Here is a 10,739-nt window from a genome sequence, read left to right as displayed (position 1 = left end):
GGTAGGAGAGTGTTGCAGAACGGAACTAGTACCTCGAGAAAAAGTATCTGCAAAATTTCTCCGGTTGTATGGGTGTTTCAGACTTTCCTCAACCTGATATGCTACTTGTATGGTGTCTTCCATGGTAAGCAATCGACTAGATGCAAGGGCAGCACCAAGTTGAGGGTGCAAACCATTGCGAAATTGTGCCACTAATACTTCTTTATCCCACTCAAAGTCAGAACAAGTGGCCAACTAATAAAATCTAGCAACATACTCTTCAACAGTCAAATTCTCTTGTTTCAACTGTGCAAACCTGAGATGCATGCGTTGCTTGTAATCAGAAGGCAAGAATCGCCGATTCATGACTTCATACATATCAGCCCAAGTAGTGACCAAACCAATGCCTCGGGTTCGGTTCTGTTGCTGTTGCTTAATCCACCAGACTTGGGCCTTGCCTTTCAGTTTGGCCTCTGCAAATAGAATCTTTCGAGCCTCAGTCAACCCGTACCATCTGAAGAATGTGTCTAAGCTGTGAATCCAGTCAAGGTACAATTTTGGATTATTGTCTCCATAAAAATCAAGGACATCCAATTTTGCTACTCTTTCTACTCCATCATCATGTCTACCAGTCCCATATGGTGGTGGAGGTGGAGGTGGTGGTGGTGGTGTATGATGTGGTGGTGGTGGTAGTGTTAATGACGGATCCTGTGGAGTGGTGTTGGAAGAATCCCCAGATTGAATGAGACTCTTTCCTTTATCTGCTGCCACCAAACGATCAATAGAAACTTGCATGGATCCTATGGAAACTTGCATAGATTCCACCATTGTTTTTAGGGACGTGACCATGTTAGTAAGAGCATCAAATTTTGTACCAGTTTCTTTTTTATAAGAATTCAGCTGTTGAACAACTTCACTATTGGCTACCATAGTGATGATTAACAAAATAACACTCAAAGAATAATGGTAGAATAGTAAATAACTGGAGGCTTAAAGGGCAGGGGCAGAATAGTAAATAAATTTTTTTGGGCAAAATTGTAATAATTTTTTTTTTGGAAGTTCAAATTAAACCACAAAAGGGTGTGTCACGTCACGTGTGGGGCAGGGGTTTAATTGGAAATAAAAAAATATGGGACAAAAAGGGGAATAATGGAGAAAGGGAGGGGTATTCTAGGAAATAGACAGATAATAAGGAAAAAAAAGAATAAAATGGAAATCGTGGGTTGAGGGTTTCATCGTAAACCTCCATTGGAGCTCTCTCCTTGGAGATGAAACCAGCAACAATGGTTATCAGCAGGTTTCTCTGGCGATAGACGATCGAAGCAGCAACGGAACTTTTGGAGGAGGCGTGAACTGTGATGGAGTTCTAGGGAGATCAACTTGGAGATGAGATGCAACAGAAGGTCGTCGATCAAGGAAGGGTTTCGAACTAGAAACCAGGTACGGTTCTACCTCTCTCCTTGCTTCATCTTCTTCTGATTCTGTTCCGTCTTCTTCTCGTCTTCTCTCTTTTTTTTATTTTCAGCTTCTCTCTTCTCTTCTCTTCTGCTTCTACTTCTTCTTCTTCTTCTTTTCTTCTCTGCTCCTTTTCTTCTGTTCTTCTTCTGGCTTCTCTCTCTCTTCTCGACTTTCCTTCTTCTTCGTCGACTTCTTCTTTTTATTTTTATTTTATTATTATTATTATTTTTTTGCTGTCGGATCCTAGAAAAGGGACTAGACCACGGAAATTAGAAGGAAGAGGGGAAGGGGCGGTGAAAACAGAGGGGTCGATTCTGTTGGACAGAATCGATTTTTTTTTTTTTGGTTCTCAGTATCGGTCGAAATCAACACAGAGAATGGGAAGGGAAGAAGAAAGATGGGGAAGGAATAGGATCCTTCGGCTTTGATACCAAGTTGATGGAGGACCTTTAGGGAAGAAAGGGAAAATCAGAGTAGGAAGGGGGAGGAGGGGAATCACACACTTCACTGGTGCACAAACTCAACATCTTCATTCAATAATCAAATCACTCTCTAAATCTTCAATCGGTTACAGCCAATATATAGGAAAATAGGAACATGAAATTAGAAACTTAACTGAAATGGAAACTAGCCTAAACTAGGAAACAACTATAAAAAGGAAACCAAAGTAAGGAAATAAATCCTACTCCTACGTTCAAGTCTGGAAAATAAAAGCATGAAATAAAATACTAAGTGAACTACTAATTTTATTTCCAACCCTTGTTGGACCAAAACCCTGGGCTGGACTGGTTCTTCTTGGCTCTTGGCTCTTGGCTCTTGGCTTCCAAAGCCGGTCATGTTGGTCCAACCAAGTAAGGGCAGCCGTATCTGCATCAGTTCCAGTTTTCCGTTATGAGGCTGGTTTCGTCCAGGCTCGAAACCAAAATTTTGGTGAAACCTATATACTTTTTCCAATGAGTTTCAGTGATGGGTTTTGAGGGCGCTAAATGGCCAAATTAGATCCAGAAACTTCTAGCCTTCTAGGAAACTATTATCAACTAGGGTTTCAAAACAAAGAGCAAATACAGCATTGGTTTCTGTGGACAACAATGGAAAACCCAAAGAGATGATTGTTGAATCAATTGTAAGCTTGTATTCCAAGGTTCTCTTAGTCATTGAAGCCTTTTTCAACTCTGTTGTCAGTCTTTCATAACATGCTTACTCTTTTCCAAGCATTAACCAGTTGCTTCACATCGCCATATTGCATTATCTTGTTTTAGATTTCCACTCTAGTTACTTATTTTGAGTTTAGTTTTCTTGGATTCCATTAGACAAAGCCATGTATGACTGGGTTACATTTGGCTTAGGTTTCAATGCAGTGCTCAGATGGTTTTCTCTACCTAACGCCATCCTGTATAATTATTTTAAGCTGAATATTGCAATCTTAGACAGTATACTTCTATTACTAAGGAGTCTTTAAAATATATAAAGTCTTGTGACTCTTAGTTATGTTGACAATTTCAGGTTTATAAGCGTTTAACATTGACTCTAGAACTGGTTAAGAAAGAGATGGAGATCAGTAAGATACAGGTATTTCTTGCCCATTGTTATCTTTTTATTTTACTTCTATGTCTAGTTTCTCTCCTGATTTTTTATTTTTTATATCATTTGTTGTAGGAATCAATAGCAAAAGCAATCGAAGAAAAAATAAGTGGTGAGCAGCGCCGCTACTTGTTGAATGAGCAACTTAAGGCAATAAAGAAGGTGTGGTGCTGTGTCACTTATCGCATGTAATTCTTTTAGATTTTAGTTCTTAACTCCTTTACATTTTTCAATGGGTTTCAAATTTATTAGCGTATGGCCCTGCCTTGCCATAACAATATGCTTGGCATGGTCTTAACTTCATTTCTTTTGATCCAGGAGCTAGGCCTGGAGACAGATGACAAAACAGCACTCTCTGGTGAGTCTGTGTGTGTATTGTTCGTCAGGGAAATGCCTTGGTCAAAATCAGTGCATCCAAGTATTACCTTAGCAATGCTTTTGTAACAAAGCTTACCTAGGCATATTTAGAGTCATGGAATGACTGAATCAAGCAATGATTTGGTTGCTACCGGAAAGTTGCGTAGGTTCGACCAGGTGTGACTAATCAATGACTTTTAGGGCTTTTATCATTTCTGTCATCTTATGTTGGGCACTCAACCACCAAAACATGGTGGTGTTTGTTTGCTTTTATTTTGGCATTCACTATTTCTATACACTATTTAATGGTTATCATACCATATGTTTTGTTGCATACATGTAATCTTCGTTGCTGCCAATAAGTATGTGGTTATTTTAGAAGAATCATCAATTCATCATATCATGTTGCTGTTGACTAGTTGTTTCCTGGGCATTGACTGGTCATTGCTTCACCTCAAGAGGCTCAATGCCTCAAGTCATTGATCACCTCTTTGACAACCTTGGTCAGAATGACTGAATGTGGAGCCATCCTCATCAAATTGTATGGTACACTATTTTTTTTTTTTTTGGGGGGGGGGGGTGTGGGGAGGGTTACAAATTCGCCAAAGTACTTTCATGGATTATGGTCACTGAAATATATATATGGATATTAGCCAGTAGAACTTCACAATGGGGACTGATTTGATGGATGACCTAGTAATCCAACTATTGCATTATTTGGACGGCCAGAGGAGGAATATGGATCCTTTTGGACAATATCTAGTGTCATTTGACCAGACAATAGTTTTTGGCCCAGGTCGGTCTACTGGGAGAAACTCATTGTGTTATGGGTATCTACCTCGCTGCATATTTGTGGGGTACTTATAATTGGGTAGCTTCTTCCAGTCCATCTTGATTGCTGCTTTCGTTGTCAGTTGAGTAATACTTGTGCCCTTCATATGCATCTGTGTGATTTGACTGGTTTATTAGCTTTTATTTCCTTGTTGCAGAAAAATTTAGGGAAAGACTTGAACCAAATAAGGAGAGATGTCCACCTCATGTTTTGCAAGTCATAGAAGAAGAGCTCACAAAGCTACAGCTTTTAGAGGCCAGTTCAAGTGAGTTTAATGTCACCCGCAACTATCTCGATTGGCTCACGTCATTGCCTTGGGGTAACTACAGGTAAATTTGTCTGTGTGGATGTATATGCGCTCATATATTTGCATTAATCTGTCCTTGTCTGCTTGCCTCTCTAGTGTTCCGGTGATGAATATTTTAATGTACATGATAATATGTTACTCTTTGTTTCATGTTCTGAACTTGAAGAAGCTTGTTGTGTTTTGTGGAGATGAGCATTAACTTGTCATTAGGAGCACAGATTATAGATTAATGATTTCAAACTTATGATTTAGATTTCAGTGGTTATGTTTTGTGGACATGAGCATTAAGTGATTAGGAGCACAGATTATAGACTAATGATTTCTAACTTATGAACTAGATTCCAGTGGTTATACTTCGACAATTGAACTGAGTATTTAGCTTGGGGAGTGGCTGTGGATTGCTCATGTGATTTATGGAATTGTATACTAATACTACAGAACAATTTCCATGATGCACAGGGAAATGGCGTTGGTTTCAGGTTGGAAAGGGGCTTATTAGAAGATGGTCCGAGTTGTGTTTTCATCTACTCTATCACCTTACTAGTTTTATTTTGTCAGTTGTCTACTATGTATGATTTAGTTATTTCTTGAAGCTGCTACATTGGAGGCTGTGTTGTTATGAGGCTTTCGAGGTCGCATCAAGGGATGGCTTGCGAAGAAATAGTTAGGAATTTGTGTAGGTGCAATGCCAGCTAGTTGTCAGGGAGTTCTGCATAGGACCAAATGTTGCTTTTTGGGAAGTTATATATGGGACCAAAATGTTTCTGTTCGTCAAGTTTGTGTTTGTTTTGTGCCAGCTATATTCATCTACCTTGTTCATGTCCTTGCTAATCTATTTCCAAGACTATCCTAAATTCATATAGTTTTTAAAGCAAGATGCAAGATAAATGTTTTAAACCTTGAATTTTAGTTTTGAATTTTCATTGGAAAAGCGAACTTTTTCCACTAGGTATTATGCTTCTGGAGATCGTGGAGTTATTTTTATTAATTTTCTTATGAAAATGCAGTGATGAGAATTTTGATGTTCATCGTGCTCAAGCAATACTAGATGAAGACCATTATGGTCTCACTGATGTTAAGGAGCGTATATTGGAATTTATAGCTGTTGGAAAACTAAGAGGAACTTCACAAGGTAAGTAAATTCTACTTTGATTCTGTTTTATGTTCAGAGGTTGAACTTGATATTTTCAACTTTATGGTACTCCATACTCCTTTCCTCAAAGTATTATGTTCTAGAAACATGCGTTACCTTATGGGTTTTCAAATGAGTTCTGCTGCTTCTGCATATGAAGTCTATACCATACGAAGTAGACATTACCTACCTATATTTATTAATGCATGTCTCATAACTTATATTGGAGACTTTCATTCCCAGTTTTGTATGTAGGGTAACCTTTCTTCATCTTGCTCATGTTTTCTTGAGCATGACATCCACAATTTAGTCTCATCTTAGGAATTCAAATGCTTTGTGAATGTCTATGTTCATGAGAGCAGCCAGGGATGATTCTTTTCTCTTGAAAACTGATGCAGTTCGACGTTGGGTGTAGGGGTTAATTTTCTTTTGTTTATTTAGGCACCGTTTGACAACATTCCGTTTCTACTGTTTCTGCGTTTTCTTGTTCCCAGAAACGGAGAAACAGCCTAAAAAGCGTTTGATAAAATTGTTCTGTTTCACCTATTTCTAGAAACATAAATTAAAATTTATACCTATTTACAATTCTAGAAACGACTTTGACGAAACAAGTCGGACTTGTTTCGTCATTTCTAGAAATGAATTTGAGGGATAAAAAAAGCTGTTGAGCCCGATAAATCTCTCAACTATTTAAATCTAAAAGAGGCAACCGAACCCTCTCTCCCTTTTGGGCATCCGATGATACTATTGGGGTTTTTAGTGGCATTATGTCATCAAAAAACGTTTCGAGAAACAGGTTTATCAAACACAAAAAAATCCGTTTGCTGTTTCTGTTGTTTCTAGACACAGAAACAGCAGAAACGTTATCAAACGGTGCCTTAATATTTTCCTGTTTCTTTTAGAGTTTGCTGTCGATAGTGTTAGTGGGAGTTTGGGGTCCAAAGTAGATTCAAAGTCTATTTCAGAGGTTATTAGGTGTTAGATCAAAGTTTAATTTTCGGTTATATAATAGGATTAGGATTTCGTTTGTTTAACCGTATATAACGGCATGTAAGCCATGATTCTGTTGGATTTTTGGAATGAAATTGAATGAAGGTGCTTACTGTGTGCTCTGCCTGGAGCTGTGTGCACAGGAGGTCTAATCTTTCTCTGATTTTCTCTTCCTTGTCTCAGGTACAGTTCCTGCTCTTTCTTCTTCTTCTTTCCTTTATATTCTCCTTCTCTCCTTGTTCTTCCTCTTTTATCTCTGCCTTTTCTTATATTGTTTTTGTTTCTTGGCCTTGTCATGGGCAATACTTGCAGCCCTATATATCAATTTTTTTTTTTTTTGGGTAAGTACCCTATATATCAACTACGAACTCCTTGGATAGTTGCTCTTTCAGCCTAAGATTTGGGGTTATAGTTGTGCACCCTAGGGCAACCCAAGCCCTTGAATTTCATTCCAAGTGTCCCTTCCTACTGGGAGTTAAGGTCTGCAAATGAATTCAGACCTAAACCTATCGACCAAATTAGTTTCAGTAAATTTTTACTATTTTTCAGAATGTCTAATCGAGTGACTGTTGGTTGTTCTTAGAGCCCTAGATATCAGGAATCTACTTCTAAAATTTCATTTGGATTGGTCATGTACTGCTTGAACTCAAGTTGGGTTTCCACTGGGCTTTATTTGTCGTGGGATTGATGACAACCTCATTCGTGGGTGTTGTTTTAATCTTTTTATTTTTGCTTTCTAAATTGTCCCTCTCCTTCTCTTTTACTCCCACTTGTCCCTTTTAATTTGTTTCCCTTCTAAGTTTCTCCTTAAACATTAATTTAAAGCCTTTCTCAGCCATGTCCCATTGTCTCCTTAAGTAGGCCTTAAGATGCTATTTAGCTACAATAGTGCCACCTTTCTTTGAAAACCTCAGTTTATTTACAGAGTTGCCATCATTTTTTTATATTTGGCTATTTCACATTTGGGTAAATCCCGGGTTTGCATCAGAACCTCTAACCAATTCATTGCATAAGAGGATTTTATCATAGATGCTTCTACCAGAAATTAAGGCAGATTGGTTGTCACTACCAACTTGAGCCTATTTGAATGAATTTTGGCGATGAACTTGTAGATCAAGTTTCATAGAAAGATTGGCCAGAAATCCACCACAGACGAAGCACCCTATTTCTTGGGATCAGACAAAGGAAAATTGTGGTTGACCATTTTAATCTGTCCAAACAGAGAAGAACAAGCTTTGCACAGCTTTGATGAGGTCCACCTTGATGATGCCCCAAGTGGAGGAGGAGAATTCTGAATCCATTGAACCCAACATCCTCATTTCAGCTAAGATCATGCTACAAGGGTGCCTCATATTGAGCTTACTGATATTGCTTATGCCCCATTCTTGTTCATGAACAAGTAGATTGTTTGAACATTACACTCACTCAGGGTGCCCAGAATGGGTTTTGAGCTGAACTAGGTTTTGATTGAGTTCAGGCGCAGATGACCAGGTCCAAGCCCCGCTTGGGTTTGTGAATGAGACAATCGATCTGGTTCTGAGCTTTGTTCACACTGTCCAGTTATTGAACTCGTCAATATTTCAGGTCAACCCTGATTGCTTTCCTCTAGACTTAACTTTTTATGCATGGGGTAATCTATTGCTGTACTGTTGGTAAACTGTTGCTTATGGCCTGATTGATATCTTAAATCCGCATCCCCCCACCCCACCTTAGATTGCTAAATGTTTCTGCCTTTCTATGCAATTTGAAGAATTGAAGCACCTTAATCTTCATGTTGTGACTCGTGACAATCAATTGCAGGAAAAATCATTTGTCTATCTGGACCTCCAGGAGTGGGTAAAACAAGCATTGGTCGTTCCATTGCACGTGCCCTGAATCGGAAGTTCTATCGATTTTCTGTTGGAGGGTTAGGTGATGTAGCTGAAATCAAGGTAAGTAGATGACTCTTTTATTGACAAATCCCAAATGCATATTATACAACATTGCCTTTTACTAATTATATTTCTTGCCTTGTTACCTGTCTATACTGATTTAGGGGCATCGCCGAACCTATATTGGCGCCATGCCTGGAAAGATGGTGCAGTGCCTAAAGAATGTGGGGACAGCAAACCCCTTGGTTCTGATTGATGAGATTGACAAGGTATTTTTGGGATCCTGCATGGTCCCCCACCTGAGTGAATTTGTTGCTTTTAATATCCTGATGAAATTTCCAACTTTTGGGTGATATGGGCCTTTGGTCAAACATTTTAGCTCATAGCACTGTGCTTTCTGACCATGCATGTTATGGCATTATACTTTCAAAATTCTGTGGTGTTGAATCTGATGTCCATGTCTCTGTTGGACACCAAAAACTTGTGTTGTCTATGTAAGCCTAAATATATTACTCAGAGTAGGTGCCATGTCAAGCACCCTCTGTCTGTGTTAGATAGTTGACACCTGCATCAGTGTCGTTATTACCGTGTGACCATGACATCAGTTCTTCAATTCCCTATCTAAATTGTCAGTTTAAAACATATTTCTTAGTTTTGTGTTAGTTTAATTGTTCATGGTTATCAAATGACTTCACTTTATTCTGAAAATGTTCTTTGAACAGCTGGGAAGGGGACATGCTGGTGATCCAGCAAGTGCCTTGTTGGAGCTTCTTGATCCAGAGCAAAATGCTAATTTTCTGGACCATTATCTTGATGTTCCCATTGATGTATCAAAGGTGAGTCATGATGGTGCCATGAACTATGGGATTCATCCATATGAAATTTTGTATGAAGTATATAGACTGCATATTTTGGGGCCCTTAAACCTCTTCCTCTTGCTTTTTCTTACTGTAGGTTCTTTTCGTCTGCACAGCAAATGTAGTGGAAATGATACCCAATCCTCTTCTGGACAGAATGGAGATTATTTCCATTGCTGGTTACATCACTGATGAGAAGATGCACATTGCCAGGAATTATTTGGAGAAGACAACAAGAGAAGCTTGTGGTATCAAGCCTGAACAAGTACGGACTCCTTTGGCTGACCTTTTTGTATTTTCAGGTTGTATTAAAGTCATTAAGCTTATGGTTTGGCATGGGATGCCATCGTACTGAGCTGCATCAATACAGCTCCTCTCAGTGACTCTTACTGTTCACCAGTTCTTAATGTTGAGTTGGTGACTATCTCTGCCTGCTAGGGCTATGATCTTATCAGATTTTTATTTATTTATTTATTATTATCATTATTATTATTATTTTTTTTTTACATAGGTAGGCCCCAAGGAGAATTGAACTCCGTACCTATACATTCCATGGCAGCAGACAGAAGGCAGTTTTTTCATTGTTGTTAACCCCAGGCCCATTCCTGTTCCCAATAATCACCATGAAAAGACTACCATGATTTCTAAACGAACTGAGGGATCTTAACCTCTTTGTTATGAGGAGTTGGTCTTTGCCAACTGAGTTAACCCTGATGCAAATACAGCTGCACTTACCTGGTTGGACCAGCATGACCGGCTGTGGAAGCCAAGGGCCAAGAAGAACTAGTCCAGCCCAGGGTTTTGGTCCAACAAGAGTTGGAAATAAAATTAGTAGTTACTTAGTATTTTATTTCATGCTTTTTACTTTCCAGACTTGAACGTAGGAGTAGGATTTATTTACTTGCTTTGGTTTCCTTTTATTGGTTGTTCCCTAGTTTAGGCTAGTTTTCATTTCAGTTAAGTTTCTAGTTTCATGTTCCTATTGTCCTATATATAGGCTGTAACCGATGGGAGACTTAGAGTGATTTTGATAATTGAATGAAGATGTTGAGTTTGTGCACTAGTGAAGTGTGTGATTCCCCTCCTTCCCCCTCTCTACTCTGATTTCCCCTTTCTTCCCTAAGGTTCTCCATCAACTTGGTATCAGAGCCGAAGATCCCCATTCCCCTTCTTCCTTCCATCTTATTCTTCCCTTCCCTATTCCCTATTTCGGTTCTATCGAGACTAAGAAATCCAAAAAAAAAAACCCGATTTTGTCTAGAGAACCAGAATCGATCCCCTTGTCTCACCGCCATCCTCTTTCCCTCCCAAGTTCCTTCCTGTGATCGAACCCCGCTTCAAGGTTCTGTCAACCAAAAAAAAAAAAAAAAAAACA

General features: G+C 38.9%; 1 protein-coding gene across 1 annotated transcript in view; it reads left to right on the top strand.

The window, feature by feature from the left end:
* The window catches only part of LOC122091658 (lon protease homolog 1, mitochondrial-like), a 25,679-nt gene that overhangs the window by 6,013 nt on the left and 8,927 nt on the right, over nt 1-10,739 (top strand). Inside the window, exons 8-16 of the mRNA XM_042661701.1 lie at nt 2,941-3,006; nt 3,094-3,180; nt 3,337-3,376; nt 4,365-4,536; nt 5,522-5,646; nt 8,437-8,567; nt 8,672-8,776; nt 9,230-9,343; nt 9,462-9,629. Coding sequence (XP_042517635.1) covers nt 2,941-3,006; nt 3,094-3,180; nt 3,337-3,376; nt 4,365-4,536; nt 5,522-5,646; nt 8,437-8,567; nt 8,672-8,776; nt 9,230-9,343; nt 9,462-9,629 — 1,008 coding nt within the window. The remainder of the gene's footprint in view (nt 1-2,940; nt 3,007-3,093; nt 3,181-3,336; nt 3,377-4,364; nt 4,537-5,521; nt 5,647-8,436; nt 8,568-8,671; nt 8,777-9,229; nt 9,344-9,461; nt 9,630-10,739) is intronic.

The sequence above is a fragment of the Macadamia integrifolia genome, chromosome 10 (genome assembly GCF_013358625.1).
Source record: "Macadamia integrifolia cultivar HAES 741 chromosome 10, SCU_Mint_v3, whole genome shotgun sequence".
NCBI classification, from domain to species: Eukaryota; Viridiplantae; Streptophyta; class Magnoliopsida; order Proteales; family Proteaceae; genus Macadamia; species Macadamia integrifolia.
Note: the sequence above shows the minus strand (reverse complement) of the source record. Positions and strands in the feature narration are given on the sequence as shown.